Raw genomic sequence first — 19,952 nt, 5'->3', positions numbered from 1 at the left:
CGCATCAGGTTGCTTTAATTACCGATACTTTTCTCAATATAAACAAGTTAAATTGATAATTTTAATATCATTGGAGATGGAACGGCCGGAGAATTCGAGCAATAATGAGAGAATGTTCCACATCGCAATAGAGGGACGAAATTCCGCGTTAAATAATAATCCGACGTATTTTCTAATTATTTCGACCATCCAATTTATATACGAATATTGTCAGCTGTTAATTTTCGAATAATGCGCTTTGTCTTTTTTTTACAATAAAAAAAAGAAAGAATATTTAATTACATAAGCATCACATACACATCATACACGAGACTCAATTTTCACCAAAAAATGGTCAGTTTTCGGACTGACATATTATATCGAATATAACTGTTAGACATTTAGCCGTTTCACAACATTAATTGTTTGTTTAATTCATGATATATTCTATATGCCGAAGTAATACGAGATTTGATATCATGAGAGAGTATCTTAAATAAACTCGTATCGCTATACTGTATCATACGTGACTGTATCACTAAAACAAAAACAGAGTGTAAGATAAAAAGCCCATTTCAGATGTTAGTAGTGATGAATAGTAACGAGAACATTTCAGGCCAACGACCGCGACCGGTTCGGTTCGTTCGTGCTCAAAGATAGTAATAGGAAATGAGAGATAATTTTGATCTGACCATCGCGCATCGGTGAAAGGTAGATATCCTCTACTTCTTTTGATCGAAGAACTCCTGTAGAGGTGATCGTAAGCGCGGAGTTCCGAATGATACGTTATCTCGATCGCGTTATTAGATTGCTCATTGAACGCCGTAATCTTTCTGTGTTCCTTCACATAACTAAGTTCCCAGGTAACATACCTATACGTCAAAATGACATCAAAAATTGGCGATTACTGGTCCAGTGATGTCAGACGACCAAATAATACCTCATTTAAAACGTCTTTTTGTGCCTTAATAATGTTACAAAAACATCATAATATCGTGAGTTTTAAGTTATTTTTATAAATAAATGTTTTATAAGATAATTGAAAATATAAGAATGTCTGCAACAAATCCTTGATCAAAAATTGAGTTTAAATTTTTTCAAGTAATAAATAATTGTTTCTATTGTTTCATGTCTGGCATATTGCGCAATGCGTAAGTTACTGCTTGATTAGCAATATTTTGTATTTAAATAAATCTTGGCAATATTTAGTATTAAATTTTCATTTTTATGATAACTTCAAACTTTATATTTTTGTTTTTTACTTAATATAATGTTTGGTCATTTTTGGTCATCTTTTGACCAAATTTTGACGCATACCCAGGTAGGAATCGCCAATGCTGAACTATTGCGCCAAGCCTGGACCAAGCGTGAGCCAAGCGTGAATTTGCCAAGCCTTGGGCCTTCAGCCGGCCCAAGCTTGACCCAATGTACCTGCCATAGCACAACCGAAGTTTGGTTGTGCTATGGCAGCTACATCGGCCCAAGCTTGACCCAATGTAGCTGCCATAACACAACCGAAGTTTGGTTGTGCTATGGCAGCTACATCGGCCCAAGCTTGACCCAATGTAGCTGCCATAACACAACCAAACTTCGGTTGTGCTATGGCAGCTACATTGAGTCAAGCTTGGGCCGATGTAGCTGCCATAACACAACCAAACTTTGGCATTTTCGCTCAGCCAGGCTTGAGCCGAAGTATAATATGGCAACATTGGTCTAAATGTCTATATTAAAACTAAGTGTAAAAATTATATCTAAAATAACGATTTTTTGTGTAATTATTCGGAATATAAATAAATAAAAATTTTTCTAATTACTCAGTTTTATAAACCGCCAATCAAAGTCGATAAATTAAACTTTTTAACTGATGCTGGTCAGATCGTTGGTCGGGTTTCTATCACAGACTTCTATAATATGTATACTAAATATTGTTACTATTGCATAGACTGCCCAACTCCGTCGCCATCTTTGGCAGTACCTCATATAAGATATTTGTTTCTTACACTCACGTGATATACACTCAGCAAACTCGGAACTGCTCAGAACAGTTAGCGGTTTGGTGGTTAGTATATATTAGAAGTCTGTAGAGTTTCTATATTAATCGAATTCGTCAATTAATCCAATGGAATACTAAGGTTGTAGTTGCACAAGCATATAAAGTACGCGTTTGATATGAAGTAACCTCAAAAATATTATGTCAACTCTTTTATTTGAAACAAATATCGTCGGCCAAATTAGAACATTTTCTACGTTTTTAACGAAATTGGAGTTGAGGTTTTCTAATTAGGTCGACGATATATTACATGAAAACCATTATTTACATATTATAAGCATAAAATACTGTGTTGTTTATAATATGTTAATAATTAATTAATATTATTTGATTTACAATGCAATATATTGTTTCAAATAAAAGAGTTGTCATAATATATATCTTTGAGCGCTATTGTATAATTGTAAAAAAAAATTATGCGGAAATGCTTGTCGCGCGGCGAGCATTTTCGCGTCCTGCGAGGCGTCCTGTGTGCTGTGTCAGCTGTGTGCCGTGTGCAGCGGCGCAATGCGCGCGCCACTTGGGCGCGAAAGGTCCAGACGTCCAGACTCTCCTGCCCGATAGTGCCGCGATAGTATACATTTTGCATTTAGAACTTCGAAATCTTTGCGCTGCTATTTCGACATCAGCAGAACAGCATAAAGTGTCACTTTGGACTAGAGGAAAAAGCTTAGCAGTGCTTATTTATATATGCTGTATACTGACATACGTATAACTGTATAGCATTTTTATTGCTTCAAGTAAAAAATCATTTCAAGAAGAATAAGATTGAGATAAACAAGCAGCTTAAACAAGAGAAAATTCAAGTAAGTAATACTATGTGGAAAATTATCGTGCTTATCTTATTATAACTAATAAACGTTTCATAACCTCAATCTAAATTAATATCTATTATGTTGCATAAATAGAATGAAAGATAATATAGATGACCCAGAATATCTTCTTGTTCAATTTAACCAAGTCAGAAATGGCAAAAAGATTATTGAACTTGTACCCAAAACGTGGACAACAATAAATAAACGTATCTGGCAATGCCGTTATCCGCCTGAGGAATGTTATCCTAAAATTAACGAATGGATAAAAGAAAAAAAACAACCTGATGAAAATTGGGAGATGTATCCGGTTAAAGTTTTAACGAGTGCTCGTGAGTGTTTAGGTTATTATGGGAGCTTTCTAGCAAGCGACACAAGTCGACACAAGCATCGTTCTATCTTTCCTTTTTAGTAATGAGTAACAAAGATAAAACGATACTTGTGTCGACTTGTGTCGTTTGCTGGAAAGCTCCCTATGGTTATTTCATTTTTATGTTTATTAAGTGCCTTTTATATTTTTTATTACATATCTGCAGGTAATTTGGAACAGGGAATGCGAAGATTGCAGCGTGCTTGTACATCATTTTATAACCTGGAAAGTACAGATGATGGGATAAGTAAATATTCCCGTAGACCACAAGTACTTTCAGAGCAAGCGATATCAAATATGTTAAATGAAAATACATCATTAACTAGACAATCAATAAAGTCTGTAAAAAAGAATTCAATGAAAGGTACTAACTAACTATTTATTTTAATTACTACATATAGTTTTTATTGCACGAAATTATTTCTTCTTTTTCTGACGAAATAAAAAATAAACGAATATATATATTGCAGACTCGTAACTCGTAAGGTTTGAAGACAATATGTAAAGGATTCTTAGATTCCCTTTCCTGCAGGCATTCATCACACAGAAGAAATAGTGGGAGGATGTTAGCGCTCCACAGGAGGCTGCAAAGACTACATCTGAAAAGGACTGCCTGTGCCACAAATATTCAACCTTTGTTTAGCTTGACTTCTATTGGAGAAAGCTGACAAGAAGTGAAGCATAGGTAGAGATTGATGTGTAAGGGCATGGCACACAGAAAAAGGTTAGCAGTAAAATAGAAGCCGTAAGAAAATTGCCTATCACAATCGATAATTTGTGGATCGTTAAGAAAATCATTGATTGTGGTCGGTCAATTTGCTTACAGCTGCTTCAGTTGTACTGCTTACGTTTTTCTATGTGCTTACGACTCCCGGCTGACATTTTTCTTTGAATCCTCGCACTATTTCTTCTGTGTGATGAATGTCTATGGAAAGGAAATCCTAATAATTTTTTACTTATTGTCTTCAAACCTTATAAGTTACGAGTCTACAATATATTTGTTTATTTTTTATCTCGTTAGAAAAAGAAATAACAGATAACATAAAACTTAACTGCTACTCGATAAGCCGGATCTTTCGAGTAATGCCGGAGTACTAGAGTAGCACCAGAAAATACCTGGCAGCCGAAATTGACAGTACTAATTTAAATGTATACATTACAATTTTTGTAACTATTGACATTTAAAATTACAGGGATACCTCTTAAAAATGACGAGATAACCAAATTGCAAGATACGCAAAGCTATAAATTAAACAGTTTCCAAGATTCATCCAAAAATTACAAAAGTGGTACGTTATCAAATTATTCTCTTTTATTGAAAATTTTTTATATAAAATACTGAGTTATGCTAATAAATAAATATTAACTGTTTTAGGAAGTGCAAGTTCAAGAAATGAACAAATGCAAGATTCTGTATATCACAAAATATCAAGAGCTGGCGATAGGGAAGGCGGCCGAAAGCAACGAGGTTACAATTAATAATCTATATAAGTATATTATAACAATATATGTATATTAAATATTAAATAATCATTTTTGTAAAAGAGAAATGAGCCCTGGCAGTATTGTTTTTTTTACTTTGAGCCAAGCTTGGCTTCATTGTTACCCAAGCCTTGGGCCAAGCCTGGCACCTCGAGAACCCCGAGCTTTGCCCGAGGTTATCATCCCAGGCTTCAACCAGGCTTGGACCAGCGTAGTTGCCATGCTTGGCCCATACTTTCTCATCATTGGATCAAGCCTGGCTCGAGACTGGGCCATTTGTATATTCCTACCTGGGTATATGCCTGCTATAGCTAAGTTAGCACGCGAGTAAAAACGCGATTATATAAAACTTGCGACGTGTTTATTTTTACAAATCCCGCTTGCAGAATAAAATCTTATAAGTTCCAATGTTTAAACTGTCATTTTAAATAAAACATTTCGGTGTGAAATCTTCAGAGTGAAAAATATAAATTTTCAATGTCGTTCAATACGCTTTCAAATAGATTCGGAACGTTTCATAAATCTTAACAGGCTTGTGACTTTATCGAATTTTCGATTGAGTTCAAGTTGAGTAATGCGAATACTATCGGTTACACTATATGTAATACTCTCTCAATATCGTTATTTAAATTAAACACATTTCGCATAAAATCTTTTAAACATGATGCAGATTAATAAAATTGCCGCCTAGATTTATTCTTACGGATACTGTGAATATTCGTAATGCGACGAAGTCCCAAACGACCTAATTTTCTAAAACGAGGAACATGCTGGAAATCGAGGGGATTGTTTTTTTAGTCCCGGAAGTGCAAATTGATCGAGAGTCGATGACGAAAGATGTGATTTCCACGTTCGCAGGCTACACGCGATAGTAACAAAGAATCGACACTGTCGTACCGGCAATCCAATTTTCGGATCTCGGCAACAGCAGGAAAAACGAAGAGTGCGAAAGAGAATCACTTTTGCGCAGAGGCCAAGCACACCCAATTCTCACCACTGAAATAAACGAATTCATGCGTAAATTCACGTCGCGTTCTACTGGATTTAATTTATACCGGATCGAAGGATCGACAGACCATTCATTTCTCCACTCGTAGTTTTCATATCTTTCATTCTCTCACTACCTTCATTCTCGCGCGTACGTATATTATTCGCGATTCTCCACACGCAAGTAATATTGTACGACGTCGATTCATCAGTGATAATCACGGGCGAATATTTGGAATGTCAGGAACAAATATTCCCGCCCTTCCGTACGCACACACACACATACAAAGAAAAAGACTCCAATATCCATCAAAATATGAAGAAAGTAATGTCTCAAAAACATATATACTGGTGATATATATCTCGCGTCATTTTTATATTGCTGAATGTATATTTTAGCTGTAACAATAGTCGATATATTTGAACAAATTAAAAGAATTTCTAAATCTTTTAATAACTATCACATATATAAAAAATTAAAACATGTCTATATATATATAAGATGCTTAAATAATGTCAAATAAATGTTTATCAATAGACGCTTCCTCCGCAAAATTCTTGATAAAGATACCTATTAGCTAATTAAGGTAAATGTTACAATCTATCGATACTCAAATGCAACGTTCGCTCGAGATAAGATTCAAATTCGAGATCATTTAGCGTGCACAGTCAGCACCTTCGGGTTGTAATTCGCAATGCAGTACCATTCGTGGTCACATCAATGTAATGGAATATCGAGTTGCCTTTCCGATGCAATTCCATTTTCTCGCCGATACGAATTCTTTACTTTCACATGTACGACAACGTGACGTCGGTTTGCATCTGTTACGTGCTCACACAACAAACTTCATTCAACTCGGCTCGCGTATATTGATAATAAAAGCGATTCGCTTTCGAATCGCAGGTAATCTGAGGTATACGACGCAAAGCCATAATTTATACTTAATTTTTATTGTATCACACCACTTCTCGTTATCGATAAAAAAAAGACTGTATAAAGAAACGATAAAATGTACATACCGCAAAGTACCGAAGCGTATAAAAAAATACTGTTGCTTCAATTAAATGTGGAATTCCGGGGTGCCAAAAATATAAATAGTTGATTTAATTGTATAAATAGTGATACAATTGTATAAATAGTTAATTCAATATTTGAATTATTAAAACGACTACACTATGATTGAATCAACTATTTATGTTTTTTGCACCCCGGAATTCCACATTTAATTGAAGCAACAGTATTTTTTTCTCAGTTATACAATATTTATTAGACCGCATGAATATATATTACAATTGTAGATGTAGAGAAAAACCAAAATATTTCTTGTATCTAATAATTATCAGCAAAAACCAATATGCAGAAATATTATTTCACACGATTTCGAATATCATTTACGTCTGTAACAAGGAAAACCAATTCTTGAACTCGATTGTTGAGACGGCTGTCGAAATGCGTGACGATGAATCGTCGAAGCGATCCGATAAATGCCAAGTTTCACCATGTGGAACATCGAGCTCTCATCGAGACACGTTTTATCGTGGTTAGTAATTTGAAGCGCACGCCCTACCTATAACAGCTACTACTACTCGCGACTGAGGCATTCCCATAGAAATATAACTCCTACCACTAGGTGGATGCGCCTCACGCTCGTACATTAACGCGTATTTACGTCCGCTCCCGCCGCGATCATATCGTGCCGGTTTGCAAACGTGCCGGTCGAAAACGATTCGTTTCAGCCCTTACCGAGTATCTGCCGAGGAATCCTAAATCGCGCGGGCGTTATTCAATTACACCGTAGTCCTCATTACTTCTCCAGAAACAAGAGAAATGCTTATAAACATTTTTAGTTTATTCTACAATCGAGAAATTGTAAGTACGTTCGCGTGTTATACAACGCAAAGCTCATCCCAGTATCAGCTTTTTAATATTAATTAAAATTAAGAATTATACGAAGTAACTGATGAATTAAATAATGTATAAACTAATATTATTTATGGCAAGCGTGTGAGTTAATTCGAGTACCGATATTATAGAATCGTATAATCTGATGACTATACAGCGAAATACAAACTGTAAATTTAATTCCAGTAATAAACTGTGTAACTAGTCTATGCGCGATAAACTTTATAAAACACATATGCCCGTTTCACTAATAAAATTTACTTTATATTGCGTGCAAAATGGAAAAATAATTGATACAAATAATTACAAATATTTTAATATTTTGATTTTATATTGGAAAGTATTGATCTCTCAATAATTTTCTTTCGGTAATTAAAACGAATACAACTATACTGTATAATATTTAATATTTTTTTCAAAATCTTCAAGATTTGCACCCTTTATTTCTTTATTATATAAATAATAATACCAGTTATCGTTGTCAATAATTGCCTGAGGAGTGATCGCAGCTCTTCACAAGAAGCAATAACTTTCCAAAGCCTTTAAATTCCTTCGTAAATTGAGTTACAATTCTCGCGCATGTTGTTCTGCAGAAAAGAAGGGGTAAACTTTGTTAAGCCATTTGCATAACAAAGCTAAGGAAATTGAATTAAAATTCATTCACGTAATAGTTACGTAAATTGGAGAAGTTCTAACAAAACATGAAACTAATTTATGTGAAAACATTTCTTCATTTCATTCTAATAAATATAACTTTTAATAGCACTTTTTATTTTATCATTTCGACTGTTTATTGCAAACAATTAATAAATCAATAAATCGACAGTTTATATATGGCATTCATTAGACTTGTGCGTATGATGAGATGTATAATACATGTCTGATAAACGCCGCGACTATGTTAATTTGTAAAGTTGTATATTCGGTTCGAGACGTGGGCCGGAATTACAACACTCTCTGAATTTACTTCCTTTGTCATTATTCTGAAGAAAGTTCTAACAAAGATAGGAGAATGTCGCAGAATTTACACTAACAAGATTCGCTGTTTACCGAGCAATGTAGCATACACCCGATTTTATGAGTTAACGAGCTCGACTCTCATAAAAGATACAGCTGTTACTCGCCTATTCTTATTAACCAGATATAGAATGCTGCGTTCTACTTTATCATTTATTTACAAAAAGTTGTTAAGAGCTTAGCTTTGAAATTTTTTATAAACTCTTATTCTTTCGCCGTTGTTTTCTGCGAATATTTTTTGTTATCCCTTTAGATCAGATAATTTGTATAAGTTATTATTATTTGTTTCAATACACAATAGGAAAATTATTTCAGTGATTTTATAGCAAATTAGAATTGTAGTAATAAATTTAGATTTCATTACTCAAATTGTTAATTAAATTTTGTGTCCTGTAGTGGATATTTCATTATATCATATGTATACTACCTCATATTTAAAACATTACTTATTTACATAAACTTGGATGAAATACATATTTCCTAAATATCTCATTTCTATATTGTTAAATTAACAATATAGAAATCGCTAATAATAATATTGTAGGTACATTTTAAATGTTTGCGAGGTTTTATGACATATACATAAATTCGCAATAGCGAACAGTTGCTAAGCACTCACTATCAAACTTGTCATATTTACGTGGCTATGTGGTATTCACATCAGCTTTAAGGAATATTTTTAGGATAAACAGATCACTGTCACTCTGCACCGTGCACCGTGAAATGGTTGTCGTGGTGTTGTGGTTTGCGTGCTCAAAACACGTTTGAGTTACCACAACGTGTGCGCAGACCATTTTTCCTTGACATACGTATCTCTTTTTCCCATTTTTTTTTTTCAAAAGTGTAACACCAGAATTATTTCGTCGTTATAGTAGTTTTATTACATGTATCCTTTTTCACATTTGCACGAAAAAAAGATTTTGCATGAAAAACAAAATTAATAAAATATATTTTATTTTATATATCGCGCATCTGTTAATTCTAATTAATTTAATTATATCCGAATATTACACACTAGGTTCTTTTGAATAAAATAAATTATCTAGCACAATATTAAATGTAAACTTTATTAATTAGAAACTTGACTTTCTATATATGAAAATGTTATTTGCAATTGGAAGCAAAACAGTCGACAACTCGACAATAAATTCCAAATTAGAATTCTACTACTCTGGAATTCGTTTCCCTTTTTACGAGCTTGTCAGAGAGAACGCAATTTGGAGGCAACTCTCATTCTACTTTAGATCAATCACGACTTTCTTTCTCATTGAAGTTTAAAGTTATAAACCTTGACCAACTCTATATCGGTCAAAGTAACTTCGGAGACAAAACATAATACGGAATAAGTATCCGTGCAGATTTCGTAATTTGCTCGAGTGTCAAAGAAAGGTATAAGCACAAAAAGATCAAAGCAGCTGCTACACTACACGACGGCTACAAACGCGACGATTATCACGCGCGAAAGAATTAAAGATGTCTTTTGACTCTGGTTACTAAGAATAAATATCGATTAGAGAATTAATCGACTGCCATTGTTAACTTTTTTTTACAAATCGGAATCTATAATGACCATGCACATCTATAGTGATCAATGCAAAACAAAAAAATCAAGAAGTAGAAATCTCGGGACAAAGTAAGTTAAGAAATAATTAATTTGAATTTTGTTTGTGACCTTATAAATAACCTTAAAAGTTTTGTAATTAATCCTCACTCTACGAATCACAAAAGAATAACGAAATTTTATTTGGAAACTTTTAAACATGTTTGACAAATAACTACTCGGCAGAAATGACGAAATTATTTCGTTTTCGCAGGATAAAAAATTATATTTGCCGATCGTATTGCATTCGCTATTAGCAGATTATTGGAGAAAATTATTAAGATAAAACATGACAAAGTAACTATGTGCGTAATAATTGCATTGATAATTATAAATTTGAGGTAATATGCACACAAGCGTAATAATCTAGATGGGCCATATGATATTTTCTTCTATCACACAAAATATTATCATTAATAAAAATAATTCTTCATAATTAAAACAATAACAATAAGATATGTAATATTATTGTTATAGGTATAAAATAAATATTATTTCTTGTAAAATTATTATAAACTTATAATAAATTATATCTTTTATCAATTGGATAAAAACACAGACGTTTTTATAAAAATATTTTTTTTTGGGAAGCAAGATAATATTTAAAAATGCAATTCTAAAAATTTTAGTAAAATGGAATTATTCAAAAACTTGTAACTTTAGAATCAATGTAAATTTTAAAAGAATGTAATTATAAAATGGATTTGGTGGATTTCTAATAATATTTTATATCGATCACACTCGATCGACCGACTACCGATATAATACAAAACGCCAAATATTCCGTCAATATTTAAATAATATCCATTTGTCAACAAGATGCATTATCAATTTGCTTGTGGCGATGTACTAATTAACGTGACGCTAATTAGAGATTATCATATATCTAATGATACACAGTTACTAGTTAGAAAACTTGTTTGCATTAATTATCAATAATAGTTGATATTACAACAACGTATGCCTCATCTAGAGTAAAAAAAAATCATGGAATCTCTCTCTCTATTTCATGCTAAATGATAAACTAACAAATATCGCCTTAACTCAAATCGTGAGATACCCGTTTAACCAAATACAAAAAAATAAAAGTGACATCTCTTAGACGCTGTGATAAATATTTATAAGTAGAAAAAAGTTAATTTCTTAAATATTTATACTTCATATATACATATAATAATAGAGAGATTTTAATTTCTAAAAGATATGTAAAAGCATACATTATTTGCAATAACAAAAATATATATTACTGCTATCAATCTGATCCCCTTTTATCCAATCGTAGTATAAAAAGTATGATAATAATAAAGTTAATGGCATGAGTACTTCATATATCTAAATAAAGTATTATACTTTTTCCCTTTGCAATTTATTTCGTCCTATCATTTATATACTTTTTAGAACGTTTCTTCTTTCCGTAACAAGATATTAATTAGAAGTTCTTACGTAATAAATCGAAGGAAAATAACACTTTTAAATGTTGAGAATTTTCCGTCGACTGCAATTCTACATTCTCCAGAAAGAGAAACAACTTGTACTGTGAAAGAGGCAATACGATAAATTTCGCAAAAACTTAGTCCGTCTCTCTATCAAGATCGAGATCGAATGGGCTCTAACATGAAACGAGCATCGAGAATATTTCACCAGGTAGGGTGTAGGTTTCATATCGATCGTTTCTTGAATTACTTGTTGCGAGGGCGATTGTGCTGCGAGCCACAGACTTCCTCTTTCGCTTCGTTACATCAAAATTGGACGAGTTTCCTCGTTTCATCGGTTCGCTGATTCACTCCTTCCTTTCTTAGCTCATTTTTCAATTGACGCAAAACGGCGTAAAAATAAAAAGTTGAAATTCTCTCTCACTTTCATCCATCTCTTTTAAAACGCAAAAAAAAATAGAAATATATCTTCTGCATTATTTGTTAAGTAATATCGTTGAATTTACGTTATTTATATTGATTATATGTATATTACCTAAATTCTCTTCTCCCCCAAGAAAAAAGATAAAAAGATACCAAAAGCACGCATTGTAAAAAAAACTATCATGAAAAGACACTACTTTTATGTATTTAAAATTCAAGAAACATTTTACAATTTTTGTTTAAATTTGTTTTTCTTGCTAAAGTAATGGTATTAAAAAATCGCAACTGGGAATAAAAAATTATACAACGCTATAAAATACAATTCTTTCATTGTCCTACGCGCGCACTTTAATATTGAAAATGTTATATATCCAATAATTTTTGTATAAATATTTTATCGCGGTGCGAGATAACGAGATACCATAAAATAAAAGATATGAACCATTGAATAGTCAAAAATTAAATTCATCCCCGAAGTACGAAAACTCTTTCAAATAATCATAATAGAAACGATGCTCGCATAACAGCCATAAGTTTTCCGATTATTTCCAAGTAGCGTAGCTATTCACAGAGAGTATTTCTGTTCGTGACACGCCGTTTTCTCTCTATTAAAGTACTCGAATCAAATGGGCTTGCTGCATGTGGCCGCAATGGGAGGCAATCCTGATCTTATCTTCCAGAGCGGAAAGTGTCTTGGGAATCGAAGCATGTGTCGGTAAACTGATTTCTTGAGTGCACCCCGGGTAGAGTGACTTGATTGTTCACAAAGTCGTAAATGTTTCTTGAATTCTATAGTATAAAGTATAAAACAAGCAGGTACGTGCAAAAACTTCCATAATGCAATTAAGAATATTTCTTGATTATGCAGTAAAATTAAATCAGTAATATTTATGAGTATCTCTCTCCTATACATTTCACATAATGAATTATTAATATATCTATAATTGTAAGTTACATTTAAATCATAAAATAAAATTTTCGAGATTTTTATGAGACACGCACGTCAATTTCTGTTATATGGATTAATTACTTATTACATTTTTAAAAAGCAATTAATTGTTAAAATAATTTCGCGTTCAGTAAATAAAGAAAATGCCAAAAACTACGCTTTAAATTTTCTCATAATAATAATATTATATAATTATTTAGTCAATATAAGTTTACTCTTATTCGATGAAAATTATTTGTTCAACAAAAAGCATGATGATCAAGGAAGATCGAGTTTCTCTCGTCGCGGGAATATTTGCTTTCGAATCTCTGGCAAAAGGAAATGCGGAATATGCATGTATATGGCACACAGGTATTGAACTTGCATAGCTGTGGATGCTAATTAGCGGCATGCTTGTTATTTGATTCAATGCATTTTACCTCGTTCGAAGATATCACCGGTATAGCCCACAATAATTAAATTTCAGTAATTTAACAAAATAAATTTAATAATTTAGCGACTTAAAAATACAAGATAATTTTGTCTTTTGTCTTTTTCAAGTTGTTAAATTATTGAGGTCATTTTGCTGAAATATTTTATTTTGTAAAATTACTGCAGAGTTCAATTTGTATGTTGATTTCACGATAATTATCGTCATCATAAATTGTAAATTGCTATCATTTTGATGTTCGCGGTTGTCGCTGATGTTGATTGTGTCACGGTGACAGAGTAATTCCGCGCTATGGTTTCCGTCTTACCAAACTGTGTAAATATACCAACTATATATGTATGTACGAAATATATATTGAGATTATACTAGAACAGCACAGCGCCAGAAATTTACATACGGATGAGTTATTTATACCAGAATTTAAATATAGTAAATATAATCATGCTTCTTCATCAAAATTTAGGAGAGATTTAATCAGAAAGGAAACACTATTCAAATAAAGGATTAAAAGGTTAAAGTATTATATATTGTATTGTATCTATCTATCTTAATTAAAATATATTATTGAAAAGTTGTTAGAATAGAAAAGCACACAAACGATCATAACATTTTATCACATACAACATCTATTTTAATAAGATAAACTAAAGACACATCATTCCTGTGTCATGTTACGCTAGTAGATGCAATTCACGTAACATAAGATTGGATTACTATATAGGTTCCATTTATTATGCGTTGCTTGTCCAACAGATATTATATATAAAGCTTCATTTCGGCGCGAAATAAAAATTCCGACAAATTAATAAAAACACAAAAACTTCAAATGATAGCAATTATATTAGTTTTATCATAATTAAAGATATTTTTTAGTTTTAGTTAACCTAGATAAATTTAAAAAAGTGCAAGTATTTCAGTAATATACTCAAAGCAAAAGCCTACTATCTATCTGGTTAATTAAAACTTAAAAATATGTCTAATTACACTAAACCATATTGCATCAGAGTATGTTCAATATTTCATTCAATCTTCTAAGAAAATACACGGCGCCTATATTTACTAATCACTTCTAAATTGCGGGAGTAAAAGTCAGAAGCCGCTCTACGTGAGACGCATAACAACCCGCATCTTGACCCGCAATTTAATTTAACGCGATTACTCAGTCTCTCGAATTTTCCACGTACGAACCCTCTGCGCGTTTACCGACGTTTTATTTCTCCCGTTGCTTTCTCACTTCGACGCTTAGAGCCAACGTCAACACATTCAATCTGCGCTCATTGCTACCGCGTACCTCCATTAATTTCTCGTCTAGCAACCCTCGACCGGAAAGAAAACGCATAAAGTTTACCAAGTTAAATGTTATAATTAATTGCTAACATTTCGTTACATCTAGATGAAAGACTCATTAACGAACTCTACGGAATCGTTATGTCGCGTATCACCGTGTTGTAGCGTTGCTTCTCAACCCGCTATAAACCACACGGTCGCTATAAACCTGAACATTCGGCAGAGTGGAATGAGAAAAAGTCTTAAAGACCAGACGGAAAGGGAGATAAAAGAAAAGAAAGCTATCGCGTAAAGATGGTAAAGATTTACGGGCAAAAAATTCTGCACTGTAATATAAATGTATTTTAAGACATTGAAACCAGACGTATAAAATTAATTATTTATAAAAAGTAAATAGTTTCGGGAATATTTATCATCTTCTTGTTAAGATTTCCAGGAGAATAGATTTATATATAGGCAAGCACGTAATATATTAATAATATTTCCTAAGTTTTTTCCTAAATATTTACACAGAAAATAAAATACATTTAGTTACACAGATGCCGCTTGATTTAATTTATGATAAAATTTTTGCAGCGTAGAAATCGACATGAGAAAGCCTATTCTAAGCACATACATTCATATATGATAAGAATACTTATCAACATACTAATATATGTAGTCTTTTATACGTGGAATAGTTTAATTGATAAATATTTCTGTCATTATTATTTTATTTTTTTTTTGTTGTTGCTTTACGATAATATTGCTTTTCATCCGTTAACTCCCTGCTTATGTGTTTTTTTTTTTTTAACATGTTGAACTTAAGTTTCTTTATTAAAATCAATCTTTCTTAATTAAAATTTTCATTTATGATAAATATTTAAAAAATCTGTCTTATATTTTTATAAACAAATAGCATATATCAGTTTATTGACCACAAAGAAATCTTTTGTGACTAAAAGGGATTGAATTTCGTAACATGTATTTTCATGCAAATTTAATTTATTCCATTTCGCTCCTTCGAAAAACGTCGCAATATAAAGCACAAAGTAATTTCAAAGCAGCATCAGTAAGCTCTTGTGCATTCTCATTTTTTCCCAATATGCATATTCGCGTTATAACATGAGAAAGTACTTCGATTCATAAGATTTACAAATGCGTTTTATGTATTTGAAAAACCCGAGAATAGATCCTTTTTGCTTCTGGTTGCTATTTTTATTTTTATTGCATCAGCCACTGTAAGACAGTTATTGTTGAAACTTGTAACGAAATAATCGTGAGCTAAATCTGGAGTATTCGGGAAAATCTGGGCGTATTCCTGAAGATTGGATTAAATTAAAACCCCTAAAATAACCGAAAGAGGCTAACATATACAGATAACTTCTTTTAAAGATAATTAAATTTTAAGGAATTCTACAAAATTAAATTATATAGGAACCGAATATCTTGAAAAAAATCACAATTTTATAATCCCAATAATTGTGCGGGAATAGGATAGAAAGCTAGAGCGTAACTCAATATTCCTCGACCGTAACGCGCGGTTTTCGATGCCAAACCGCTGTCGCAATTTCAGTAATAGCCAATGAGCCGAAAATTAGAACGATTTCACCCAGCGTAAAAACGAGCGCGAATATTCACAATGTTGACGATCGACCCGGAATAATCCGCACCGCACCGGTCAGAATTGTTGGAGTACATTTGCAAATAACCCGAGTTCCGAATAATGCCATTGCAAGCGTGTGGATATATCGTGATCGAATATCGAGATGTATCGAGATATGTTCAAACACGGGATATGTTCAAATGTGAAAATGTTTGTACATATTTTTTACACGCATGCAACTTTGATATTTCATTTTATTTCTTCCATATAGATTCACCGTTTACGTTATTCCATCAATATAAGCGTTTGTTCGTTCTTGAAAATGTAACGGAAAATATACCTACACGTCAGAAGTGATGCTTTTTAAAGTTCCTTCGTAATGAGTTTGCCAATTACGATGAGTATAACGATAGATCAAGTGATCCATCAATTTGTAAGTTTTGTCGAGAATACTCTTCGAGCACGACAGTTAGCAGCTCTACCTTTACTTTCTCAATTGATAAGATACTTCAAGCGCAAAATATTAAAGGGTGTATAAAGCAAACGAGGGAAGTTTATTTTAATCGATATCAGAAGAACAGTTATGCAATAATGTATTATTCAAGATAGATAGAGAGATAGAAAGAGAGAGAGAGGGGGGAAAGAGAAAGACAAAGTAAGAAATAAAGTTAATATATTACATTAAGCAAACCATTAAAAATAGGTTGACATTTATAATTTTTAAAATAATATATACATTATATTTTACATTCTTCCTTAAATCAATCTATATCTATTAGGTATTCAGTAAAACGCTGAATGAATGTGATATTATAAGAATAAATTTGAAAATTTGTACTTTACAAGTTACAGGCGTAAAATAAAATTATTTGTTGGCCTTTTATTCTATTCGATTCTCGTTACAATAAATTTTTAAAAAATTATCTTTGCTTTGATTATTACAATCTATTTTATAATAATCATACGCTACACAGAATCTTTAATTTTTAATTAATCTTGAAAAAATCAAAAAAGCAAGTTTTATTTTAATAATTATTTTTAGACACACACATTTTATTTTTTTATTATTTTATGTAGCATCTCTCTCTCTCTCTCTCTCTCTCTCTCTCTCTCTCTCTCTCTCTCTCTCTCTCGTAACATTTTGTCAGCCCAACTAAGTTATTAAAAAATATTAGCATACATTAAATAAATAACCTGTTTGCCCTATAGAATTTCAAGTTCATATGTCTGTTTACGTGAACGCAGTTATAAGAAAAATTCTCCCCCATCGTCGTTTTCTCTCCTTCTTTCTTTCTTTCATATTGCACTTGTCGGTTCGCGTCTGAGCCTATCTCGCTTCGGGAAACCGTAATCTTGAAGAAGGGAGCATGCATTATCGTGTGCACAGATCCGTGAAAATAAGGTCTCGTCTTCCAACGCAAAGCACAACGAAGATCGAAAGAAAAACGAGAGAAGGTGCGAACAGCATCATTCACGATGGTTGACCGAATATACGCGTCGATACGCTTCCTCTTTTGTGTGTGGTGTTGTGTATGTGTGTTTGTGTATACATGCATGTATGTGTATGCTATTTTTATATTCTTTTACTAATTTGTTTTTATTCACCCTTTCTTAATATTCATAAATTTTATAAGCCGAATGTAAACGTCTTCTAACAAAAAGTAAATTTGTTTCTATTGATTTGTTGGTGTTTTACACGTGAAAAGCGTTTCTATCGCCATTTCTTCCGCCGTCACAGTTTAGCGAGAAAAAAGAATAGAAGAAGAAAAATGAAACCTCGAAAGAAAAAGAAAATGCGAAACCCCTAGAAAAGAATTGCCTCTCACCCTCTCGATATTCGCGACACTTAAGCTTTTAGCAAACATTTACACTAACTATGTATAGAAATAAGACTGAGTTTCATCGGTAAACACTCCCAAACCAGGTGCGCAAACGAGAAGCTGAAGAACGACGTTCTTCAAGTGTAAGATTGTAAAGGCGGAAAGTTAATTTGTTATGCAGGCGACAATTGCGTGTCTGAAATTCTTCACGGTCTTCAACATTCAACTACAAGTAACAGTTCGCATTGCATAAACGTTATGCTTAACGTAACTACATAAAAGATTTTAATTTGACATAGATTGGCGCACACATACATTTCTCCCGATATACGTTTCGTGTCGCATATAGATAATAATCAGAATAAGAGAATTTGTAAAATTATCTATGATAAATCGAGCCACAAATTTTAAATTTTAAGAATATAATGATTGATGCGCCTATTGTTTTAAAAGCTTAACATTATCTTTAGAGTTATTATAATACAGCAAATGTTAACTTGATTTATGTTTATAACCGTAGATCAATATGATAAACAATATAAGAACGGCAGATTCAACAGGTGTTATGCTGCAAAATTGCGTGGAGTAAAGTCCAAACAATAAGAAAAACAAAGGTGAAAATACATCGGATTTGCTGTAAGCCGTGTTACAAGAATTTCATTAAATTCGGCTTTGTTCTATAGTGTACGGCCGTGTGATATTAGCTAACAAAACGATTAAACGCACTACAGGTAAAATTTTAATTTTATATCCGGTACGACGGCACAATCAGACAAATGTACGTATATCAATAACGCGTTCATTGTATAAATTATTTTTATGTAAAATAACATTAAATAAATAAAGAACTATAGGTTTAATATTAATATTAATGAATAAATGAATGAAATATTTAAATTATTTACCTCATTTTTTGCATGTGTGTGTGTGCGAATTCTATCTGTGAGTATCGACCGGATATTCATATTGTAGAGTTTTATTGATTAAACCTCTCCCTATTCGCACAACACAAAACAAATTACCGTATACTGATTAATTGACCAGCATATTCAATGCAATGATGAAAATATTAATGGTTCAAACAGAACAACATCATTATTATATTAACACCTGCGTTTATCAACAACAAAATTTCATCGACATAGAGATATATAAAAGCACCATTGATAAAAGAATCATTAAGCTAATTAATTTGTTAATTTAAAATATTACTTTTAAATAAATTGCAAACAGAATTGTGTCACGTTATTATGCATTCCAGGTTCGATAAGCAACATAGACGGTGCGGAATATCACTGCAACAAAACTGCCGTGCGAAAAGTAATCAGCGGAGTCGTTGGTGCAGCGAGTTCAGTAACTTCGATTCAAGTTGCCAATCTCCTACGATTGTTTAAAATTCCGCAAGTAAGTAAACCTTAGGTTACATTCATTCTCCTAGTACAATATATCTTGACAATAGAGAAATATTTATACAAAATATTTCGCGAAAATTATTATTTCTCGAACAATTCTTCCCTGAGAAAGCAGAATTCTTTTATAAATACTTTTATTACGTGATGTTTGTCACGTGTATTTTCGCCTCATCGAATAAAATGAAAAAATAATGGTGAACGGAAATTAAAGACTTATTTGTATAAAAATTTGTAAATACATAATAAATGATTTATGACATAAATAAAAAAAATATTTGATTATAAAATAAAATACTGTAAATTTATATGAACTAAGAAAAATATAATCCTGTTTTAGAAAATTAGTAAAATAAAATAGTGTAAACAGAGAGACAAATATATAATGTACATTACAATAAATGTGTAGCGATTGT

At 32.2% G+C, this 19,952-nt stretch overlaps 3 protein-coding genes across 9 annotated transcripts in view; 2 read left to right on the top strand and 1 right to left on the bottom strand.

Moving 5' to 3' along the window:
• Nucleotides 1-19,952, top strand: part of Glurb (metabotropic glutamate receptor B) — a 124,155-nt gene that overhangs the window by 73,210 nt on the left and 30,993 nt on the right. For all 7 annotated transcript variants that reach the window (XR_013258342.1, XM_077415226.1, XM_077415225.1 and 4 more), the window contains one exon: nucleotides 19,389-19,531. Coding sequence is in view for 6 of the 7 variants with exons in the window: in XM_077415226.1 (XP_077271352.1) it covers nucleotides 19,389-19,531 (143 nt within the window). In the remaining variant the exon portion in view is untranslated. The remainder of the gene's footprint in view (nucleotides 1-19,388; nucleotides 19,532-19,952) is intronic.
• LOC143902387 (UNC93-like protein) overlaps nucleotides 1-19,952 on the bottom strand; it is a 126,339-nt gene that overhangs the window by 92,742 nt on the left and 13,645 nt on the right. The window lies entirely within an intron of this gene.
• On the top strand, nucleotides 2,145-4,705 carry LOC143902395 (uncharacterized). Its single transcript, XM_077415267.1, has 5 exons — nucleotides 2,145-2,835; nucleotides 2,938-3,173; nucleotides 3,378-3,575; nucleotides 4,405-4,500; nucleotides 4,587-4,705. The coding sequence occupies exons 2-5, from the start codon at nucleotides 2,939-2,941 to the stop codon at nucleotides 4,688-4,690; spliced, it is 633 nt and encodes a 210-aa protein (XP_077271393.1). The 5' UTR covers nucleotides 2,145-2,835; nucleotide 2,938; the 3' UTR covers nucleotides 4,691-4,705.

The sequence above is a fragment of the Temnothorax americanus genome, unplaced genomic scaffold (assembly GCF_048541705.1).
Source record: "Temnothorax americanus isolate GAGA-0224 unplaced genomic scaffold, ASM4854170v1 Scaffold4, whole genome shotgun sequence".
NCBI classification, from domain to species: domain Eukaryota; kingdom Metazoa; phylum Arthropoda; class Insecta; order Hymenoptera; family Formicidae; genus Temnothorax; species Temnothorax americanus.
This window is presented reverse-complemented; position numbering and strand designations above follow the sequence as displayed.

Coding starts and splice junctions, on each gene's coding strand:
- LOC143902395 (XM_077415267.1), top strand. CDS start 2,939: ATGAAAGATAATATAGATGACCCAGAATATCTTCTTGTTCAATTTAAC. Junction 3,174..3,377: donor TAAAGTTTTAACGAGTGCTC/GTGAGTGTTTAG, acceptor ACATATCTGCAG/GTAATTTGGAACAGGGAATG. Junction 4,501..4,586: donor ATCCAAAAATTACAAAAGTG/GTACGTTATCAA, acceptor TAACTGTTTTAG/GAAGTGCAAGTTCAAGAAAT.